The 24821-nt window shown below is 37.7% G+C and overlaps 1 protein-coding gene and 1 non-coding gene across 2 annotated transcripts in view; one reads left to right on the top strand and one right to left on the bottom strand.

The window, feature by feature from the left end:
* The window catches only part of LOC130913819 (junction-mediating and -regulatory protein-like), a 46376-nt gene that overhangs the window by 6760 nt on the left and 14795 nt on the right, over positions 1–24821 (top strand). The window contains exons 2-5 of the mRNA XM_057832704.1: positions 6467–6640; positions 12691–12841; positions 18702–18871; positions 18936–19101. Coding sequence (XP_057688687.1) covers positions 6467–6640; positions 12691–12841; positions 18702–18871; positions 18936–19101 — 661 coding nt within the window. The remainder of the gene's footprint in view (positions 1–6466; positions 6641–12690; positions 12842–18701; positions 18872–18935; positions 19102–24821) is intronic.
* Positions 19327–19398, bottom strand: trnaq-cug (transfer RNA glutamine (anticodon CUG)). Its single transcript has one exon. It is a non-coding gene; the product is annotated as a tRNA-Gln (tRNA).

The following is a 24821-nucleotide window of genomic DNA, read 5'->3' on the forward strand; positions in this document are numbered from 1 at the left end:
TGAACCGACCGGGTAAAGTGAAAAACCGCAAAGTAGTGTCACCCTCCCCCCATTTTTAACATACATTTTTTTGTGTATATATACTGTATGGCGGAAAACACTCAGGTGACTTGGAAGTTCCGCTCTGAGACCCCTTATTTGGCCAAATTTAAAAATTGTCCAATATGCATGTGTTGCAACCATTGGAAAGCTTAAAATCTCAATTTTCTGGGGGAAGAAAATTTTTGAACAGGAGGGCATTTAAAAAGAAATAAAAAATTAAAACCTCTAATCCCTAACTCGAGGTGGGAGCTTGAGAGAGCATAATTAAAGACATCATGATTTTTACGTGATATTATCGCGTTCTTACCTTGTTTCGATCCAAAAACTCCGTGTAGCATGTCTGACCGAGTGTCAAGACACAGCTGTGAATGGCCCCAGTTGGACTTTTTGGGGATTTTATGGGTGAAACACGGTAATATAACAATGGTCGCAATGCAGAAATCACTGACATCAAGGAGTGGTCGAGATTTTCTTTTTCAAAATTTTTCTCTTTTAAACATTTTTTTTTTCCAATTTTTCTTTTTTTGGATCGATTATTTATCATCTAAAATATTGGGGAAAATGCGACAGCAAAAAAAAAAAAAATACTATTAAGTTATAGTTATGAGGTCGATATCCCTGTCCTATTTACAGACACTATTTTTTTCATTGTGATATAATTTGTTTAAAAGTTTAAGTTTTAAAAGTTTTCTTTTTTTAAACTAAGTAGTAGACTGTGGCGGCCCTGGCGCAGTTGGAAGCTGGAGTTGTCCTTGGACCAAAGGGTCAGTGGTTCAATTCCCGGCTACGACTGCCCACTGTCGAAGTGTCCTTGGGCAAGGCACTGAACCCTGATTTGCCTCCAATGGGTTGACAGCACCTTGCATGGCAGCAGCCCCATGTGTGTGTGAACAGGTAAATGTGTATCTAATGTAAAGCGCTTTGGACATGGTAACCATGCAGATAAATGCACTATATAAGTACTGTTCATTTACATCAATTAATGATTCTAAGCTAAAAACATTTTGAATAATAAATATCATTACTTACCTTCTTTTTATGGCTGGGTTGAAACAAAAGTGGTTGCGCAGTGTCTGTGAACTGGGGTCTCCAGGGTAAAATGGACAAATTCAAAATAGTTTGGGGGCTTGATTCACCATGAAACCGCTATGGCAGCATATAGACATATTGTTCTATCAAACACAACAGTTCTTTTGCCTTAAAATAAAGCAGTTTATTTTAAAGAGGGGTGCAAGAGCAGAAACTGCTTTTTCTGCCTTGTCTTTGTTTTCCGCCATGTATACTGTAATATCAGTAAGTGTATATAAAACATTCAAGAAAAGTTTGAATAATGTAAATAAAATATTAGTAAAGGTAGTCCCAGGTTCACGACGTACCCGACTGTGATTTCGACTTTACAAAGTCTCACTGATTTAATTTTTTAAATTTTTTTATTTTGACTTTTGTTTTGTGACGCATGCTATTATTTTAGCGCAGGAAGCGTAGAGCAGGTAGTACCCACACATGCACACATGGGGAAGAGCGCAGCCGATTGAGAGAGGTGACAGCCTGCGCACACATTTGTTGTTCGTGAAGCATCCAGAGGCGACGGCTGTATATACAGTATATATATCCCCTTTTTTATTGTTTATTGTGCATTTTCAATTGTGGTCGAATACTTGGGGCGAGTTTATGTGTTGTGTTTTTGATGATGTGCGGATGCTAACTGATACATGCTAATTATTTGTTATTGCTGCATCAGCAGCTACTTGTAAACGCAAATTTGAATTGCTGTTATTGAAGATGAGACTGATTTAATTTCATTTGATTTTCGTTTCATTCTGCAAGTGTTGATGCCATTAGCAGCTGAATAAAGTCAGCAAACCACACGGATGTTTGACATCGTCATTTCGGAGCTCTGCTCGCTGTCTAGCTATTACTTAGCTCTAATGTCTTGGTGAGGACAATACAATGTTGTACGATACATGTTTTTCGATAGTTTTTTTTTTTTTAATTTAGAGGTATTTAAATAGGTAATTCCAACTTCTGCGGAAATCCTGGTCACATCGCCAGCGCAAGAACAGAACTCGTTTGTAAACTAGGCATTACCTGTACAGTGGTACCTCTACTTATGAACGTCTATACATCCAGAATTTTCAGGTTAAGACACGCCACAGTGGCAAAATACTGCCTCTTTATAAGAAAGAAATTTCAGGATACGAAAGGCAAAAATACAGTATGGCTGGTACTCGTAGCTCCCAGTTTACTGAACGTAACATACGTAGCTGCTCTGTATCCGAGTGGCCTCTTCATTCGCCCCTCATGTTCCGACAGCTTTACATGAAGGCAGAGGTTGCGCGAGACATTTTCGTTGTCTGTCATTTTGACTGACAGGGTCATAAAAATCCAGTCATAATCTATTTTTACCAGTCACTTAAATTTTTAAAATGATAATGATGACATATTCAATCGTATTTAGTTTTCATTCATTTTTAATTAATATTGTAACGCTTGCTTGGCGGCGAAAAATTAGACACGGAAGTTGTATTTTTCTCCCTCTTTTTACTCTGCTTACCGCCAACACCAACAAAACAACTCCACTCCCAAAGAAAAAGAGGCAACTATATAGACCCCAATCACCAGCGACACAATGATCTTAATTGTGGTTGTCAGCCCAAAATCTTCTAAATATATATTAAATGCATCTTACCAGATATAAAATGACTACTACATAGTCTGTGGATCGTTTGGTGCCCAGATTTCTTGTCGAATTACAGCAGTCCATCTCGCTCTCCTCTTTGGGTCTCTCAGAATACGGTAGAACTTCAAGTCTCTCCGTCTATCTTCTCTGTTACTGCAACCAACCGCCACACACTTCTTCGCCATTTTCATTATTAATGTTAACGAGCAGAAAAACACGCCGTAATAGGAGGCATGTACGTAGCGGTAATGTGTAAACACGACGAGCTGGCTGCTCCAGTCAGGGGGCGGAGTTGTGACGTCATGTGATTGGGGTCTATAGACAAGTTTCCTGAGCGAAATACGGGCGCCGCCATCTTGGAAAATGTCTGCTTCGCACTTCCGATCCGGTCGAGTAGCAGTGTATTAGCAGTGTATTGACGACGATAAAACTACGAAATCAAGCCAGAGCAACCCATGGAATCTTCAAAAATTGATTCAGCACGACCTAGATGACATGTAGATGAGATTGGATGGCAGTTCGTGTCACTTCGTTGATCATTCGTGGACAAAATTATTAACAACGGTCAGCCTGTGTTAACGTGAGGCCATTAGTGACCAAAATGTGGTGAAATTACAAGTTATATTACATTTGCCGACTGCAGAAGGGCTGACATGGATTGTTTTGTTACAAGGAAATGCTACAAGGTTATGTACATATGATGTAAACACAAATAGTATGTCATTCTTCTTTTTATTGCAGGCATTGATCGCAATAAAACATTTAGACATGATTCAATTTCTTGTTTTATTTAAAACGATTGGTGCACTCCAAAACAGGTCAATAAATCACATTTATAAAAGTATTGCAAAAATAGCATACGAGAATGTGATATCAGACCGCAGAGCTCCGGAGCCTCGTGAACAAATAGCGACATCACGGAGGCTCTCGGCGGCATTTAGATGTGCTTTTTTCCCGTCCTCTGTAATTCCAGCTCCAATAGCATATATTTAAAGATGCTACCGTTCACAAGTTCGTAGTTGGATCATGGCGATCTTGGCAAACCACCGTCTGTCACAATTCCTGCCTCTCTCGGCCTCTCCCGGGAGTCGAGCTGTCATCATCATTGTGGAACGCAAACGATCTATGTTCGACATATGTCCATCAACGTACAAGTCGTCTTCTCTTTTATAACAGCATTTCCCAGCTGTAAACAAACGAATAAAAACTTTAACACTTGGATTTATGCGGTACATTCAAACACGATTAGCAACAGGCGGCTAGCAGCAGTAGCAGAAGCTAGTTGTTGTAAAAATGATAAAACTTCGTAATTACAATCATCATCGTAATATCAATAGCAAAGGCAACAAGTCGTTTCATGCGCCAGATTTTAGGTTTTGTATTTTTAGAGCACATTACCTTCCATAACAGCGGGGGCATGACTGCAGGAGCTGTCAGTTTTGTACATCTCCTTCCCTCCCACCTGTATGACGAGTACGAGCACCCATGGTTTGGAAATCGACATGGTACGAAGCATGGAAGCCTTGGCTTGGTTCTCCACCCGCCTACATCAAAATAACATTCCCGGGATCTTGTATAAAGACCTTCCAACTTCGATTCCACCGCCATTGACTTCAACGGTAAACAGGCGGAAACGGAAGGGGAAGGAAGACAAAAGGAAGTAAACCGGAAGTACCTCGGAAACTTGTCTATACACAGGCGACAATCTAGTCCACCAATTGGATGACGCGCTGGCACACCGGGTGCACCAATAAGAACCTCGCGTTGATGTGTCAATCACGGTGCTGCCGCCAGACCACGGTGACGCTACAATATTCTGACAGAATAGCCAATGACGTCATGCATTAAGAGAGACAATAGCTAATTAATATGCCACCCTGTGGTCTGGGGTGTGAATTGCAACCTGTCAAAATGACGAACGGACTTCAGTTTTTTCCGTCACCGTTTTAAAAAACCGGTCAACGACGGAAAATATTCGGTTAACGCGACCCTTGCATGAAGGTATTAACTTTTATTCTTTACTGTATTTGTTTTTTACACTATGCACAACTCCGATTTTATGTTTATTGTGCAATAATCTAATTTTAACTTGTATTTGTTACATGTTTTGTTGCATTTTTTTGCATTATCAAAGATTTATGTCTGAGTTATGAGGGGCTTCGAATGGATTAGGGCATTTACATGAAAAATGTGTCTCTACGTACAGAATTTTCAAGTTGAGAAACTACTTCCACAACCAATTATTTTTCTAAGTAGAGATACCACTGCAATATACTGTAAATAACATACATAAAACAATGTATAAATGATATAAATATTATGTACTGTACATTCTCTCACTGTCTCATATGATTCGTGTGTGTAAGTGAACATACAAAGGTAAATTTAAATAAAGTGTTTTAGAACTCTTTTATTCTTGCAAAAAGATTTTTTAAATCCGCAATCTACTGAGGGTGCGAAAGTTGAGCTGCAAAATAGCGAGGGATCGCTATTTTTTGGGATGTATGAAACCCTGAAAAATCCACCCAAGCACGGGAGATCAGTACATGAAATCAAGACTAGGGCTGCAGCTATTGAATATTTTAGTAGACGATTAATCGATGGATTAGTTTGTTCGAATAATCGAGCAATCGGATAAGGAACATGAAAAATTAAAATACCTGAGCTGAGCCTCAAACGGTATATATATATATTTTTTAAAGAGGATCTATGTACAACAAAATAACAATTCGCTAACTTACATAGAAAAAGTCCGCTAGCTTAAATGCTATAAAATGCTTTAAAAAAAAATTTTTTTTTTTTTTTACAATACTCATAACAAATGGTTCAGACACATATTTCCACAAAAAAACGGCTAAATATAGCTATCAACTAAATTATGAATGCATTAAAAAACATTAGCTGAAACAAAAAATTAGCTTACGTTGGTCTTAACAGGAAGCAGTTGGATTCAGCTATGTGAAAAGAGGCAGACCAGAGGGCAATGTATCCGCCCTAATCAGTAAAACTAAATGAAAACACTTTCAAAATAAACCATTTCAACGCCACTTTAATTAAACGAATACTCGAAGCAGCAAAATTTAATTCGAATATTTTTTTTCTAATGGAATACTCGAGTTAATCGATTAATCGTTGCAGCACTAATCAAGACTGATTGAAATTTGAACCCAGGACCTTTTTGACTGTGAGGCACATTTGCAAACTTCAAACTAGAATGCTGCTGCAGCGTCAGCATATCATGTAGAAGTAACCCCTGCTCCTCACCTTTTTTACACCTCCTATAGCTGTATTCAACTTGTTTTTATTATTGTTGTATGCTTTCCACCCAATTTGTGACAGTAAAATCAGACCACACTCACATGCACACACTCATGCTGTCGTATCGATCCTCTTTGAGGATTGACTTAATTCAGAGCTGCATGTAGCCTGCTCAGTCTGGCAACAAAACGTGTGAATATTGATCTTATTCCCAGCAGCAGATCACATTTAGCACTGACTGTGTGTGCTTTGTTGTACTGTCAGTATTTACAGTTGCACAAAGCATCCTTCTTTCAGCTAGTGGAGTGTGACTTTCTATTGATGGACTAATAATACAGTCTTCTTTTCAATATGCCTTTTGTAGACGTGAAGGTTATAGTGGTGTGTCAATTAGGTATAACAAACACACTTGAATATCTCATGGAAAGTCTTTGTAGAAGAGTGGAAGCTGATAGGCTAAATGTTTTCTTTCCTGTGTGTGTGAAGCTTCTTGACAAACACAGGAGCATGGACAGTATGGTTGACTTGTTGGAGCTTTATGAGGAGGAGGACCAGGCCTATGGATGCTTGTTGGAGGCCTCCACGCAACTGTACCAGTACCTGTTGCAGCCGTTTCGAGACATGAGGGAGCTGGCCATGCTGCGGAGACAACAGATCAAGGTAACAGAACAATGAATGTTAAACCGACACATGTGTGAAGCTGCTTGATTGAGTATGTTTTGAATGTGAGGCACCATGCAAAGCATATGCAATCTTCCCGGAACATGTTTTGAATACACTACAAGAAGAAAAGCTGATGATGGGAAGAGGGATCGAACAGTCACTTCATGCATTAACATAAAGCACAGTCTCTTTCTATAAAACTATTGTCTTTGTAGGGCTACAGCTATCGATTATTTTAGTAGTCGATTAATCGATTAACTAGTTAGTTCGAATAATCGGATAAAGATAAAAAAAATTAAGAATACCTGAGCTGAGCCTCAAACGGTATAAAAAAAAATATATATAAGGATCGATGTACAACAAAAGAACAATTGGCTAACTTACATGGCAAAAGTCCGTTAGCTTAAATGCTATACTACCTTTTTTATTTAATTTTTTTTTTTTAATGCTCTTAACAAATGGTTCAGACATATATTCCCACAAAAATTGGCTAAATTTACCTTTAAACTAAAATACGAATGCATTAATAAAAACATTAGCTCAAACAAAAAACTAGCTTATGTTGGTCTTAACAAAAACTAAATGCAAACACTTTCAAAAACAAACCATGACAACGCCCCTTTAATTTGAAATTTAATTTGAATCTTTCTGTCTAATCGAATACTCGAGTTAATCGATTAATCGTTGCAGCACTATGGGGCAGTTTACATTGTGACTCTGCGACACCAAGACGCAAAGACTGTGTTGTGAAGTGGCCTCGCGTTCATATGGTGTCGGCGAAGACGGAAGGCAAAGACGCAAACCTTGGAATCCTGCCTCCAAAGTGGAAGAATTCGATTGCGGGGGTTTGGGGGTGCTTGCTCCGCAAGCATATCAAAAGGTCCCGCAGCGCGGAACCCGCGCCGATAACGTCAGCACTTGTACACGTCACACTGGGCGTGCGCATCGGTGCTACTAAACATTAAAAACAGCAAATATGGCGGAACGTTGTATTTAATTTACTGTTTTTAAAATATTTTTAATTTAAATATGTTGAATGTTTCCATTTCTGTGCCTTTTGGAACAAAAGAAAAATGCCATTGCTTGGAGCGGCCGGGTATGTTGTCTTCCGGGCTGCGGAGGTCAAAGCGCATCATTCGCTGTCGCCTTGTAAATCCGCACTGCCCCCTAGGGCCTGGCATGAATACTACATCGTTTTGATGCCAATTTGCGACATTGGTCGAATGGAGACGGAACCATATAGTTGCAAACATGAAATTTTTCGTCTTCCCAGAGAGTCACCATGTAAACGACCCCTTAGGCTACATTTTTCAGCAATTTTTCATGACTCAATGGTTAGCACTCTAGACCCTGACGCTCCAGTGTTGTAAAAAAGTCTCTTGACCTTTTGGAATTTCTCACATTTCTGCATAAAGTCACTATCAAATGTGATCTGATCTTTGTCAAAATCATACAGATGTAAAAAAGTGTCTGCTTTAACTAAAACCACCCAAACATTTATAGGTTTTCATATTTTAAGGAGGATAGCATGCAAACAATGACAGAAGGGGGAAAAATGACTAAGTGAACCCTCTGCCTAAGGAGACTTAAGAGCAATTGAAACCAATTTTTACCAAATAATTTAAGTCAGGTGTGTGCCCAATCACTGATGAGTGGATTAAACCTGCCCTGCCCACTATAAAACACAGACCTGGTAAGAATTGTCTTGATCAGAAGCATTGTCTGATGCGCATCATGGCTCGTTTAAAAGAGCTGTCTGGACCTGCGATCAAGGATTGTTGATTTGTATAAAGCTGGGAAAGTTGGAAAGGATACAAAACCATCTCTAAAACTTCAACAATTGACAGTCAGAGAAGTTGTCTACAAATGAAGAAAGTTTGGTACTGTTTCCTCTCTCCCAAGGAGTGGCCCTCGACCAAAGATGATGCAAAGTGTTCAGCGCAGAATACTCAGAGAGGTAAAAAAGAACCCTAGAGTGTCTGCTAAAGACTTACAGAGATCACTGGCACACTCCAATATCTATGTGCACACATCAACTATTTATATGTAAAACTATTGCCAAGATTGGTGTTCATGGGAAGACTCCACGGAGAAAGCCATTTTTGCTCGTTTATGTTCATAAAAAAGCACTGGGACACTCCACAGAAGTTTTGGCAAAATATGTTATGGACTGATGAAACCAAAGTTGAATTGTTTGGGAGTAACACACGTCATGTGTGTAGGAAAAATGGAACAGCTCACCAACATCAACACCTCATCCCGACCGTGAAGCATGGTGGAGGGAACATCATGATTTGGGGCCGTTTTGCTACCTCAGGGCCTGGACAAATTGCAGTCATTAATGGAAGAATGAATTTAAAAGTTTATCAGGATGTTTTGCAGGGAAAACCTGAGGCCATCTGTCAGACAGTTGAAGTTTAAAAGAGTATGGATGCTGCAACAAGACAATGATCCAAAACACAGAAGTAGATCAACTTCAGAATGGTTTCAGAAGAGCAAAATACACGTTCTGTAGTGGCCAAGTCAAAGTCTAGACTTGAAACCCATTGAGATGCTGTGGCATGACCTAAAGACAGCGATTCATGCCAGACATCCCAGGAATCTGACTGAACTACAGCAGTCTTGCAGAGAAGAATGGGCCAAGATTCATCCTAAATGAAAAACCACACTGATCTGCAGCTACAGGAAGCGTCTGGTTGAAGTTGTTGCTGCCAAAGGGGGGGGGGCACAAAATATTAAATGTGGTGGTTCACTTGCTTAATGTTTCCCCTTCTGTCATTGTTTGCATACTATCCTCATTAAATATGAAGACCTATAAATGTTTGGGCGGTTTTAGTTAAAGCAGACACTGTTTTTTTTATCTGTGTGATTTTGACAAAGATCAGATCACATTTGATAGTAAATTTATGCAGAAATGTGAGAAATTCCAAAAGGTTCAGAGACTTTTTCAACCGCTATTTTAAGTCTAACTAGGGCCACTGTGTTTTATTTTTGGTTATGTTTTATTATCTTTTCTTAAAAAAATTAATGTGCAGGGTAACCCTATAGCAGCACACAAACTCTAATTTATTTATATGTCTCTGAGACTGCAGGTAATTGGAGAGCCACTGAATGCCACTCAGTGCCCACTTCCGAATTCAAGTACTCTTTAAAAACCATTAGGTACGCCTGCATAGTCTAATGAGATAAAATACAAGCGCTAGAGCAAAACGTTTCCTTGTATAAATCTGATTATGGTTAGTTGACTGACACAGTCAAAGATATTCCTTTTAATGGTGGTGGTTGTACAGTAGGGATGTGCATAGTAATGGATCCATTCATTGAATTCAGAACTCCGCTTACGGTGTGGGTGTATCAATTGCTGTTTAATGGTGACTTTTTTTTCTTCATGCTCTTCAGTTAAATTATACTTACCTGCAAACAGATCAGGCGCTGTTGATCCAAACAGTTTAACTAGCTCATAACTATTAATGTCGTAACAGTCAAAAGTCGTTCTGTAGTTAACTGAGATATAATGTTTCGAGCTTTGTTAAAATTCATGCCACTTTAATTAGATAGGGCTTAATATTTTAATTATGTAATTGAATAGGGCTTAATATTTACGTACCATTAGTTGTGATATGTGTAAAATGCTTACCAACACTTAACAACTCATTCGAAATTTTACTCCTATTGAGCTGGGATAGGCTCCAGCACCTCCGCGACCCTCGTGAGGAAAAGTGGCATGGAAAATGAATGAATGTCACATTATTGTGTACCAGTAGTAGAAAAATACACTTTATTTATTTTTTAAAATTTATTTTATTTTTTAACATCTCGTTTATTTAGACAAAGCAGCGAACAGGAAGGGGTTATGGGGGAACAGAGGAAAAGAAGGAGAAAGACAGAAGACACACAAACAACAACAAGAAATACATTGAACGCTTACACTAGGGGTCCCAGACTACGGCCCGCGGGCCGGATATGGCCTGCCTCCACATTTGGTCCGGCCCCCTGAACAATTTTTTTTGTATTTAAAAAAAAAAAAAATTTTTTTTACTTTTTTCTGTAAAGAACCCAGAGAGGGTTATTTGAAAATTATCTATTTAATTAATAGTGTTATTATTATATTATATTATATTATATTATATTATATTATATTATATTATATTATATTATATTATATTATATTATATTATATTATATTATATTATATTATATTTAGGGCTGTCAAAATTATCACGTTAACGGGCGTTAATTAATTTTTTAAATTAATCACGTTAAAATATTTGACGCAATTAACGCACATGCCCGCTCAGACAGATTTAAATGACAGTACAGTGAAATGCTAACTTGTGTTTTATGGAGTTTTGCCGCCCTCTGCTGGCGCTTGGGTGCGACTGATTTTATAGGCTTCAGCACCCTTGAGCATTGTGTAAGTAATTATTGACATCAACAATGGCGGGCTACTAGTTAATTTTTTGAATGAAAATTTTACAAATTTTATTAAAACGAAAACATTAAGAGGGGTTTTAATATAAAATTTCTATAACTTGTATTAACATTTATCTTGTAAGAACTACAAGTCTTTCTATCCATGGATCGCTTTAACAGAATGTTAATGTTAATGCCATCTTGTTGATTTTATTGTTATAATAAACAAATACAGTCCTTATGTACCGTATGTTGAATGTATATATCCATCTTGTGGCTTATCTTTCCATTCCAACAATAATTTACAGAAAAATATGGCATATTTTATAGATGGTTTGAATTGCGATTAATAGTGACTAATTACAATTAATTAATTTTTGAGCTGTAATTAACTCGATTAAAAATTTTAATCGTTTGACAGCCCTAATTATATTATTTTATTTATTATTTTTATTTGTTCCGTGAAGAATCCAGGTTATTTGATTGTGGCTTTCTGAAAAACAATACATTTTTACATTTAGGCACTCCTGCAATCGTCACACTTTTTCTGTTACAAACTGACCCCGGCTCCTCATCGGAGAAGTGAAGAGTTATGTGGCTCTCACAGGAGAAAGTTTGGGGACCCCTGGCCTACACCAACTGTTGGTGTTATCGTCAGCTTGATGTATTTCCGGTTGACACCATGTGGGGGGGTTGTTAACCAGGGAAAGAGGGGGGGGGGTCTAGAAGATAAGTGATTGGGAGGGCTGGAGTGTACACAAATCAGCCCTGTGATCTAGAACCCAGTACTCATGTGAATTCCATGTGAGTGTGAGCCCGCTGGCAACCCACCTACGCCGCCCCATCGATAATCCTAGCACCGAGGACCTCCACCCAATTGCGCCCATTCACACCCAGCCGTGCGCGAATCCCACCGAACATGCGATAGCCACGGAGATGAGCGGAGATGCCACACACGCGCCACCCCAGGGTCACGCCCCCCCCTCACAGCTGACCCAAGGCGGGAGTTTTCTTTTGGTTTTTTTCGTTCGTTCGGTTTGGTTGGTTTTTGTTTTGATATGTTAAAAAATGAAAAAAAGGTCAAACGTCTCCTCATTATGTCATGAGACCCATGTGAAATGGCTTGTTTGGAAACACGGTAAAAAAAAAAATTCTTATCTTAGCAAGATAGAATATGCAATGTTGCTTTAGCTTTTAAAGATGTGTGCTGAGTGATCATCAGACACTAAATGTAAATCCTAGCGTTAGCGGAGCATTCGCATTAGCATTAGCTTCAGGATTGCGAGCGTCCTCTTAAAACACTGGCCATTCTAAAGCAGAGCTTTTCCTGTCAGTAAGTCTATAGGATGTTAAAGGCTTGGACAACTTTTTTTTACATACAGTTCGTGGCTTCATGGTAGGTTTAATTGAAAATAATATACTGGATCGAAGGATGTTTAATCATCTTTGAGCATTTGCAGTTTTCTACTCGAACCAGTGAAATCGAGTTAAACTGTTTATGGGGATTGAATAAATCCATAAAAACATTCATTTCAATGAACTACCACTTTCACCCGAGAGAAAATGTGCTGTGTTGTGTCTTTAATGTTTTTGGATGAATGAATAACATCACAAACCTGAACCTCTCTCACTAGATCTCCATGGAGAATGACTACCTGGGCCCAAGGCGCATTTTTGCTCTCCAGCAGGAGGATTCTGATTGGCAGAGGAAAGCTCAAGAAGCTGTCCTTATTATTCAAGAATTCACCGTAAAATACTTTGAGACAACAGCTAGAGCTCAGAAAGGTAATGTCATATTGTGTCATTGCAGTAGTGGAAGTGATGAAAGTAGACGAGCGCTAAAACATCTAAGACAACCAGAAAAGTCCAGTTGCAAAAATTCTGAGAACAAAGGTGGGTAGTAACGTGTTACATTTACTCCGTTACATTTACTTGAGTAATTTTTCGTGGAAAAAAATACTTCTAAGAGTAGTTTTACTAAGCCAACTTTGTACTTTTACTTCATTAGATTGGTGAAGAAGAAACGCTACTCTTACTCCGCTACTTTAAGCTACACTCATCGTTACATTTTTCCTCTACATATTGGATTTTAATTTTTTTTTGCTAGCGAAGAAAACAGTAGCTCTATCAGAATAACCAATGAGACATCGCAAAAATAACGCCATCTTACAGAAAAAAAATAAAATTCTGTTCCTGGTTTGTAATAATTTTATATGTGTTGCTTGGGTTCGCTCCAAACTAAATGAAAAAGGCCACTAAAAAGGTAAAAGTTTGGCTTTGCTAAAATTATAGGGTAAATTCAACATTTTTAATTTTAAGTTTGAGTTATTCAGAAAACATTTGTTAAATGTCATTTCTTCGTGTTTCAGGTCAAACTAAGTCTATAAAATAAGGAGGAAAATGTACATTTTTTTATATATAAAAGCATTAGAAAATACAACAGTAAAGAAAAGTGGAAAATAGAATTTCAAAGTCGTGACCACAAACCCAAACTTTTTGGGAAACAAAAGTGTTTCTATATGTCAATGTGACAAAAAAACAACAACTAGTAAATACCACTTAGAACCTGGGACCAAAAATGTGTTACATGGTTTAATCACATAACTCCATTATAACAATCAGACTCAAACTTGCCTTCTGTAATCACGCCGGCTTGTTCAATCACGTGGCGACTTTAAAGGGACCCGCGGACTAATAGACTTGTACGCTCAAAAAGGCAACAATTGTTCTCTTTTACTAAAATATATTATTATAAACACTTAAGATATTGCCATTGAGTTAAAAATCTATAATATTTAGTACATGTTTTGACCTACGGAGGGCGCCATGTTTTATGCGCGCAATGGACACTCGGGGTGATGACGTAGTTTGTTACTCACTAGACGAACACTACCGGCATTCTGCAATTCCTTCTACGCGGCGAGACGTCCAACACATGCGAGTACTTACTGTTTGTGTTTTTATTAAGTCTTTTATTACCTTTTCATTGCCTAAAAATACTTTTTGCATGTGTTTCCCTCTCATACTTTTAAGCATTGTGTTTTCTTCTGGTAGCTTTAAAGCAGAATGTTGACCACATTAGTCACGTAATGTATTTAAACCACCCATATTTAATGTTACTACGTTTTAGTATATTCTTTAGGCATCTTTAGTATATGTTCTGTCTTTATGCATCCAAACAAAACAAGCTAAAAGTGCACGATAGTACATTGGGTGTCAAATTCGCCTCTTTTAGGACGTTTCGCCTGTGTAGCTCATTTTGACAGAACGCCGGTTTTGTCCTACTCTCGTCTCATCCCGCCTTTCCTGTTCATTTTGCATTTGCTGCTCGTTTTGTGAAATATTGACAGTGCTGTCATGCTCAATAATGTTCCTCTCAGGTTCAAATTGAAAGGGCTAAAAAGATGACGTTTATGTCGCCAGAGTCATACTCTGAAAGCCAGGCAGCGTAGCCTTTTAACGTCACCGCCCTGCGACGTCAACAACAATGGCGACCTCCTGGTTTAACTAATTTAACAAATTGTATTAAAGCGAAAACATCAATAAGGGTTCTAATGTCAAATTATTTTACCTCAAAATAATGTTCACCTTTTAAGAAGTCTTTCTATCCGTGCATCTCTTTAAAGCACCGTAGAAATCTAAGTATTTTAACCTCTCTCCCAGTTTTTATGCCAATGATTGACCACGGAAAAACGGTGATATGATCCTTTTAATTTCATAATTGGAACTATGAAGGAACCATTCACTATTCAAACTAGGAACTATTATCTCCAGTAGAGGGCACTCATGCTCTTTGGACGAATGATGCTTCAGTTCTGTAGATTTGTTTCTCTCGCTAGATTTCAATACTTTTTTTTCTCTTCAAATTTCTATGCCTTAATGTGGTTATGTAATGTAACACAGTATAATAATAATAACAGTTTATATAGACAACTTTATGCTGAGAGAAAAAAATACCATTGGAAAAGAAAAAATCAAACATACTAAGCAGTTACTCACAATGTTACTCATTACTGGAGTATTCTTTTCACCAAATACTTTTTTTTACTTGTACTTGAGTGCATTTTTCGGATGACTACTTTTACTCGAGTAAAAATTTTGGCTACTCTACTCTCTGCCTGAGAACACTGAATAACACACACAAACATACACATACAAATACAGAATGCTAGTTTTGTCCTTTGACTGACCCCTGTGTTTTCAACCAACAAAGTCTATTTATGCGTCAGTGTAAAGCAGCGGTCATGTTTTAACAAGGACAGGTTGAAACAAGGGCACAAGATTGATCCGAAAGCAGATTGTTCAGGGTTAGCGTCACAGTGTCAACCACACCCTCTTCGGATTGGTCAATTTATTACTTCATGTTCATGGTTGCTGTAACTATGTCAGCTTGTTTGCAGTGAGTGTGTGTGTCTGTGCATGATTTATAGTAGCTAGCTAGATATCATAGACTTCATAACCTAGATATCATAGACTTCATAACCTATTGACATGACACAGGAAACAGGGTCGATTCGTAGGGGGCCTATTTTCAAAAACTTCAAATTCAAATATTGTCAAACTCAAAGCTGCTACCGACCTAAAACCAAAACAGGCACCTACCTTAGCCACATATGAGTCTCCATGAGCAGCGGCATCAAAAAATTCAAAGTCGTTCCCTTATAAAATACCGATTAATTATTTTTATATAAGTATAACACAACTTAAAATGGCTATAAAAGTCTCAGATGTAACACTAGATGCACAAAAAAATCACCAAATGCAGGGATAATCACCTATATCTTTAGGATTAATAGCAATATTTAACATATCATACAGTATTTTGTAGTTTTTTGACCAAAATAGCAACTTAATTTTTTTTTAATTTACTGCAAGTTTTCAACAGCTAATAAATCACTCAATTTAACATTTGAAACTCAATACTTGAGGAAAACATGCTGAATCAATCATAAATAATATGTAAATAGATCATTAATACATTCTATATACAGTCACAACTTATTATAGAATACAATAGCCCTTTATTATCATTATACACTATATACATATATATTAAAAAAAAAAAAAAAAGGACTATGCAACACTAACATGCTAGACTGTGCGTCCCTGTATCGATAAGCATATGCTTTTTTCCCGTCTTCCTTTGTCTGTCATCGTCTTTTCGGGCAAATTACTCTATATTCTGTGTCACTGTTTCTCTTTCTTCGCCAAACTATCCCACACTCTGTAACTGTCAATGATACTGATGATGATGACAATGACAATACTGTTAGTGAACGAGGCTAGCGGCCGCCTGGCGTAACAGGAGCTTTTCTGGCGACAATTCTTGCGAATAAATGCTTAAATCCCCGAATTCTTCATAGATATGGACATAAAACAGTCTCGATTCTTGGTTAAAAGCAAAGAAACCGTGCAGTTAGCGTTTATTTTACGTATATATGTCGAAGTAAAATGCTACTCTGTTAGCAAATGAAGCTAGCGGCTGCCTGACGTAAACAGAGTTTTTCTGGCGAAAGTTCTTGTGAATAAATGCTTAAATCCCCGAATTCTTCATAGATATGGACATAAACAGTCTCGATTCTTGGTTAAAAGCAAAGAAACCGTGCAGTTAGCGTTTATTTTACGTATATATGTCGAAGTAAAATGCTACTCTGTTAGCAAATGAAGCTAGCGGCTGCCTGACGTAAACAGAGTTTTTCTGGCGAAAGTTCTTGTGAATAAATGCTTAAATCCCCGAATTCTTCATAGATATGGACATAAACAGTCTCGATTCTTGGTTAAAAGCAAAGAAACCGTGCAGTTAGCGTTTATTTTACGTATATATGTCGAAGTACAATGCTTCTGTTAGCAAATGAAGCTAGCGGCTGCCTGACGTAAACAGAGTTTTTCTGGCGAAAGTTCTTGTGAATAAATGCTTAAATCCCTGAATCCTTTATAGATATGGACATAAAAACAGGGGTGAAAGTAGGCGGGAACGGTCAGGAACGCAGTTACGGTATAAGATTCTGGGCCGGAACGCTGTTCCGGTATATGGTGCTTTGATTCCGAAAATATGACGGCAACTGTCAAAACGCTATGTAAAAAAAAAAAAAAAAAATACAAAGCTGCCACACATGCATTTAATCTCCAAGAAGAAAACAATCTACCAACATCAGATTTAGTACATACACAAGTATTAACAACAACCATAATAAAATGCTTGTGTAGCGTAATCCATTTCCACCGATATTTATTATTTATTTTATTCCACGGACGGCATGGAGGTTTCCCCAGCTGCTGCAGTTATCCGAGTCTGACGATGACGAGTCACGTCAATGGGCGAATGCAAGCAAAAAGCCTGGGCTCATTTATCTGTTCAATTGGCTGACATACTGACATGTGATCACCAGACATAGTTAGCTCTGATTGGTTCAAATGTGCATGTTTTCTGAAACAGCAAAAAAAAAAAAAATTGCAACAGAAAATGGATCAAATCTACAAGAGCAAGGAAAGTTAAGGTGGCTCATTTATCATATTTAGTTTTATTTGCTCATAAGGGGAGGTTCTGAACATCTTAGCTGTCAATGTGCTCTTATATTTGTTCATTTATGTTAGGCTACTTATTCATTTCCAAGTTTTGATTTAAAAAAAAGTCAATGTTTGCACGATCTTCAAAATATATTCCATTTCACTCTACATAAAATGTCATATGTACTTATTTTTCTGAATGTATGTTACTTATATCTTTATTTAAAAAAAAAAAACACAACAAAAAATGTTTACATTATCTTCAATTTTAATATACATCCTATGTTCTTAAGTAGTTAAAATTGGGATTTGGCATTTAGTATGAGAGGAGATGAGGGAAAATAAAAATTAGGAGCTGGAGGTTGGGGTTATAGCTGTTTGTGTTACCTTTTATTTTGCAAATCATTGAAAAAAATACAATTTTGAATGAAAATCATACCCCCAAAAAATAAATTTTCTGGCTCCGTGGCGACCTTCACGCCGGGGAGTTCCAGCAAGAAATTCTAACCACTTTCACCCCTGCATAAAACAGTCTCGATTCTTGGTTAAAAGCAAAAAAAAAAAAAAAAAAAAACGTGAAGGTAGCATTTATTTCGCGTAAATATTGCCAACGATGAGGCTAGTCAGTTACGAAAATTAGCTTCCTCCATGTGTAAACAAAGAAGAAAATTCCTGTGAATAAATGCTTCAATCACTGAATTATTTGTAGATATGGACGTAAAACTGTCTCGATTCTTTCTTAAAAGAGCAAAAAAACGGGCAGTTACGCATTTATTACACGTATATATGTCGAAAAATTATGCGAATTTTGATTTTAATTTTTCTGTTTTATATATTACAACATTGTGATGTTTTTCTTCATTACAAATGTAACAAAAATGGGTATGTGACCCAGGGCAGAAGTGGGTTATTTTAGAACTTTTCATTGGGAAAATTTGTTATGCTGGCTCATCGAGCATATTAACTTTCAAACAAAGGGTGGTTTCATAGCAGGTGTGAAGCTTCCCTAAAATGACCATTAGATGTCTTGCTCTCATTTTTAGTCTCTCTTCAATTAACACAACGTTGTAATTGGATTATGTTGTTGCACACAAACTCTGTTACCTAAAGCAGCTTGACCATTTATTTGTGTTTGTAGGTGTTTATGAACGTATGAAACTGGACCAGCGCAAGTTTGGTAAGGCCTCATGGACAGCAGCGGTGGAGCGCATGGAGAGAATCCGCTACTCGGTCGCCAAGGAAACACTGCAACTGCAAAGAGCCCGGGAGATCAGCCTGGAGCAGCGGAAACACACCCTTCGAGAGGAGGTATACGAGGAAAAAACAAGTCCATAATGTGGAGCCATGCATGAATACAACCTCCTCCCTTCAGATGCAGAGCCTGTGTAGCAGCGAGGATGCAATGACCCTCCTGGACCACATGGAGTCACAGTACTATGAGCTGCAGCTCCAGTTGTATGACATCCAGGCTGAAATCCTTCAGTGTGAAGAGCTACTTCTCACTGCTCAGCTCGACAGCATTCGAAGGCAAATGACAGGTGTGTCTTCATTCCAAATGGTGTAACTCCCTCGAGGGAGAAAGTGTTTTCATCCAAGATCTCTCAGTTTGAAGCAGAGCACTCTTTCAGCAATGCAAACTACAACTATGATAGGAAACATACTGCACATATTTGATATTATTCCAAACGGAATATTATTGACAATTTTAAAAAATGCCCTGTGTGAACAATTTGAATAACTAATTTCAAATGACAGCATAACTAAGGTTCCACCGAGATTTGAACTCGGATCGCTGGATTCAGAGTCCAGAGTGCTAACCATTACACCATGGAACCGGATATGTGAAGGGATGGTCACATACGTTTACTGCCAGTCCCCACAAATCCTCCTGTAATACAGGGTGTCCATAAAGTCTCTTTACCATTTCAAAAATGTATTAAAAATGCAATTGATTAGATATTTTATTCAGATTTGTTCTATTGTATTCAGCGTTTATTAAGGGTGTAACGGTACATGTAATAGTATTGAACCGTTTCGGTACGTGATAGTCGGTTCGGAACGGACGCGTACCGAACGAGTTTCTGACGTAATATATCCCTTACTTTTCGAGGCTGTGAGTCGATCGGGTTACAGTTTCTTTGTGGAGATTATATTTACTCCCTCTTCTCTACTATAATGAGGACTAACACGGTAGGACAGTCCAGACACGTCAACGGCGCGACAACGTGGCCGCTGCGAGAACGCAGTGAAACGCGGGCGTTAGAGTCAATCAGCCAATGCACACCAGTTGCAGTGCAGCCGCGTGTTAGATGCATCCCAGAAGCGGCTCAACGCGACGCACGCGAAAAGAACGGCAGAGTTTATTTATTTGACGTTAAAGCGGAAATGTGAAGTAAGGTTGGCCAACCATGTTTTTGAGTAATATCAATGGCTACCAACAACAGAAAAGATGACACACACAGGCGTTGCCTATGTAGAGATATTTTACAAGCATAAACAATGAACGTAGGTTCGCAGCCGTGCTGCCCTCTCGCTAACTCGCCCACTCACTCAGCTACGTAGCTGTCGGTCTTCTGGCGTGTAAGCGCTCTTCTTCACGTAAACAAGTGCGAGTGCGACCCCACGCGGGCGTGAAAGCGCCACAAACTAAAAGCATGTATTTCAATATAAAAAAGTCAGTAATATAATTGAACACACATTGCCAAAGGCAGAACGCGAACGTGGCCATAGCTATTAAGTTATTCAGATAACAATAGCATAAAGAACATGCTAACCAAACCACCAGTGTCACTCCAAAACACCAAAATAACACGTGAAATGATATTGTAGCACCTATCTATACCCTTCTGTATGTATACCAATAGGAGCAACAATCTAGGTTCCGTTTATTTGGTTTGGATACGATAACCACATCAAACATCAGGTTTAGGCAATTAGAATGCTTTTTGTATATTTTTAATGAACAATATAAAAAAACAATTTTTAACAAAGACAAAGAACCATTAATAACACACTATAAAATTAACAACAAGAAAAATAGAAAAAATAGTCTTGAGTCTCAGTCAATTGTTTTGTCAAAGTCAAAATTTGTCCAATATTAGTTGCAGTGGCAACTAATTCAATGTCTTAGTTTTTCTATTGCAAGTTTTTTTTTTTTCAAATGTTCGTTGGAGTGCACTCTTTGGAAGAAAAAAAAAGAAAAATGTAGGTATCAGTCCGTTGACTGATACAATCCTACCACACAGACAGTCCGTCTGTTATTCCAGAATTTTAGATGTTCTTGGTTCTTCAAATCACTCTGGGTTAGCTCGCCATCGTTGAATCCAATCTGATGATCTTTCTTTTTTTTCCAATCAGAAAAAAAACCCGACCTTTATTTAACACAGGTCCTGAGTTACAATCTTTTCAGTTTCAATGTTTCATTTTTGTACGACTTTTTCAAACACTACTGAGTGTAAACACTCAAGAATATACTTCTCGTCATTTACAAACCATTTTGTATGCAATAAATGACATTTCCATAACACAAAAATGTCAATTAGGCTCTCAAAAGATTTTTTTTCACGCAATACTGTAAATGGTACATTTTCCATAACCAAAAACAGAAATTACATTTCTTTTCCTTTCAAATGGAAAATATATTTTATACCATTACAAACAGCAGTATATTTTAATAAAAATATCTCACCGAATAGTCTTAACTGACGACGCCTGGTCCTCTTCCTCTCAGACAAGGCTTTTGGCCTGCATGAATAAGGCGCTAGCAGTTAGCCATGAATGCAAATTTAGCATTAGCGAATTAGCGAATTGTTTCCACATCTTACCGAGTGGTTTCTGCTCAATATTTTCACCACGCGACCGTCTGAATTCACTTCAAGCAAGCAACAGACGCCATACAGCAACAGTTGATGCATTCGTCAATTTGCTTTTCTTTATCTTTTTAAAATTTCTTTCTGGGGCGAACAAAACTTTTCCCTGTCAGTTAGAAAAGGCCAACGTTCCTAAAGGAAGTGCGCATGCGCGGACGTCATAGTTGTGAGTCTGACTTCATTCAAATGTCGCTCATGCCCTCTAGTGTTGTTATTGGGTATAACGCTTCAATATTTTTCTCTGGGCTACAATATCATAATGTGTTAATAATTTCACACCTAAATCGCACCCCAAGCCAAACTATGAAAAAAACTGCGACTTGTAGTCCGAAAAATAGGGTACTGACCTTAAGCGAAGGATTACTGATGCCATTGCCACAATTGATGAGGCTATGCTACAGCGAACTTGGCAAGAAATTGAATACCGTCCTGATGTTCTTCGTGCAACTAATGGTTCCCTTGTAGGAATGTATTAAAAGAGGTAAAAAAAAACTTCAACAAACGCTGAATACAATAGAACAAATCTGAATAAAATATCTAATCAATTGCATTTTTAATACATTTTTGAAATGGTAAAGAGACTTTATGGACACCCTGTATTACAATAACATCTGGGTCTGAACTGTAATGTAATTATTTTTAAACATGAGAAATTCCAGTGTACAGTAGTCCGTCTATACACTGAAAAAAATGGGGTGTTGAACTGACATAAAAAAATTGTGGAAAGAATTTGCACCTGATAATATTGCTTTCCTTCAGCATTTAGCAATTGTGTCCTTTTAACATAAAGCACACATGTCTCGTCAACATTAGGCACTTATGTTGCGCGAACATAACGCACTCTTGTTGAGCCAACATAAGGAATTCATGTTCACCCCAAAATACATGTTGAAACGACATTAAAGAAATACATAATTTGCACCTGATTAAATTGCTTTCCTTCATTATTAAGCAATTGTGTTCTTTTAACATAAAGCACGCATGTTGAACCAACATAAGGCACAACTAGAGCTGTCAAATTTATCGCGTTGATGGGCAGTAATTAAATTTTTCAATTAATCATGTTAAAATATTTAACCCATGCACGGAGCAACCTACTCATGCATTGCCTCAAACAGACTACAATGGCGCCGTCCTACACATATATAGAATTAAGAGGCAGTGGCAAGTGAGTAGAGTGGATGCAGGCATTCATTTTGGCCACGCTTTTACTTATCTAGAGCTTTCTTCCATAACAATACTAACTATTGAGGGGGCAACGTTGGGAAAACAAATATGAATTGATCTTTTTCTTAACACCCTACATTGTACACAACACTGACACGATATAGTATTTGCAGCCGCTACACACAGTCAGGGTAACCCACTTCCCATCATGCTTTTGGGCAGAACAGTTTTGTCACTACATTATCTTTTACTGAAAGCTCAACAAATACACTACATGGCAATATTTAGTCGGTCGGTCAAACGGTTTGGAGTCTCCAGTGCGCCGATTAATGTGGATAATAAGATTATCAAAGAAAGAAATAAAAATAAAGTTGAGGAATTTTACTAGCTGGGCCTGTGCCTTGCAAAGCCCCATCTAAAAAAAATAGGGCTGTCAAACGATTAAAATTTTTAATCGAGTTAATTACAGCTTAAAAATTAATTAATCGTAATTAATCGCAATTAATCGCAATTCAAACCATCTATAAAATATGCCATATTTTTCTGTAAATTATATATATATTCTGTAAAATAATTTGTTGGAATGGAAAGATAAGACACAAGATGGATATATAAATTCAACATACGGTACATAAGGACTATAGTGGGCATTTCACTCTACTGTCATTTAAATCTGTCTTTGCTGTCCTCACTCCGAAGCGTCTACTTTTTCCAAAGCTAGACAGCTAGTGAACGACGCCTTAATAATCAGACTTCTTCCTTTTTCATCTGATTTATTAATAAAATGGCCTCAAACCACTGTCCTCTTTAGACTGTAGTGAAACTACAAAAAAAGAGTACACAAGCATTGCATTAGCAACAACGTTAGCTTAGCACGCTATACAGGTTTACTAAACATATAAAAAACGCGTCTCATACAAAAAATATAACATTTCACTTACTAACATAATATGTACATTCTTTACAACAACCATACTTACGGACAAATCTTGTCCAAGGATCATATAAGCACAACATTACAACGTAGGCGTCAGCCCGAGACGTCGTGCAGCCATAATGAACTGGCAAGAAAGCAATAAACGTGACGCAAAGCAACTACAAGAGTTCGCTGTTAGACAGCACAAAAAAACTTGCTGTAAAACTTACCAAAAGGCAGAATACTGTCTGAGCGGGACATGTGCGTTAATTGCGTCAAATATTTTAACGTGATTAATTAAAAAAATTAATTACCGCGTGTTAACGCGATAATTTTGACAGCCCTAAAAAACAAACAAAAAAAAAAACACTTTTCACAAACAAAACAATAATTAATTAGTGACGGTTATTGGGCCGGCCGGCTCTACCAATGAGGTGTCACTTATTTTTTCAGGGAGTTGGCAACCCTACTTTTAAATCTCGCGACGAATGACGAGACTATTGCAATTGGCTGGAAAGGCACGTTAACATTATGTTGCATCAACATGATCTAATCTAGCTACTCATTCACTGTTCATGTTTATGTAGAGACTGCATGATTCAATCATGCTCACCTTGGAAACATGATGGTTTCTTGCTGAAAATGCACACTGTCTTTTAGTAAACTTTACAAATTGCCTGATTCATTTTTTTGAGTGTACATACAAACCTATTCGTTCCAGGACCTTGTTTGTAAGTCCAAATGGTCGAATGTCGAGCGTGATATCCCCATAAGAATACATTATAATTCGATTAATTCGTTCAACAGCCTAAAAACTAGGGCTGTCAAAATTATCGCGTTAACGAGCGGTAGTTAATTTTTTAAATTAATCACTTTAAAATAGTTGACGCAATTAACGCACATGTCCTGCTCAAACAGATTACCGTAATTTCCCGAATATAAGGCACACCCGTGTATAATGCGCCCCCCAAATTTACTTCTAAAATCTAGGGAAAATTATTGTACCCGTTTATAACACGCACCCTAATTTTAGCACCAATAAGTAGAATACAAGAAAACAGAGCTCGTGTACAGATTCAGAAATGTCATTTTACTGACTGGTGAAACACAGCACAAGCATAGCACATTGGTAGTTCAAAACATTACCATAAACTGACAATATTTACGGTAATAATATGATTGACAACTTCTCCAACTTACCAGAATCTAGCAGAAAACAAAACAGATGTGACTTTTCTTTTAAAGGCTGCTGTATAACTTGCTCTTTTCATCATGATGAATAAATGTTTCTTCCATACTGTAAAAT

The sequence above is a fragment of the Corythoichthys intestinalis genome, chromosome 3 (genome assembly GCF_030265065.1).
Source record: "Corythoichthys intestinalis isolate RoL2023-P3 chromosome 3, ASM3026506v1, whole genome shotgun sequence".
In the NCBI taxonomy this organism is placed as follows: domain Eukaryota; kingdom Metazoa; phylum Chordata; class Actinopteri; order Syngnathiformes; family Syngnathidae; genus Corythoichthys; species Corythoichthys intestinalis.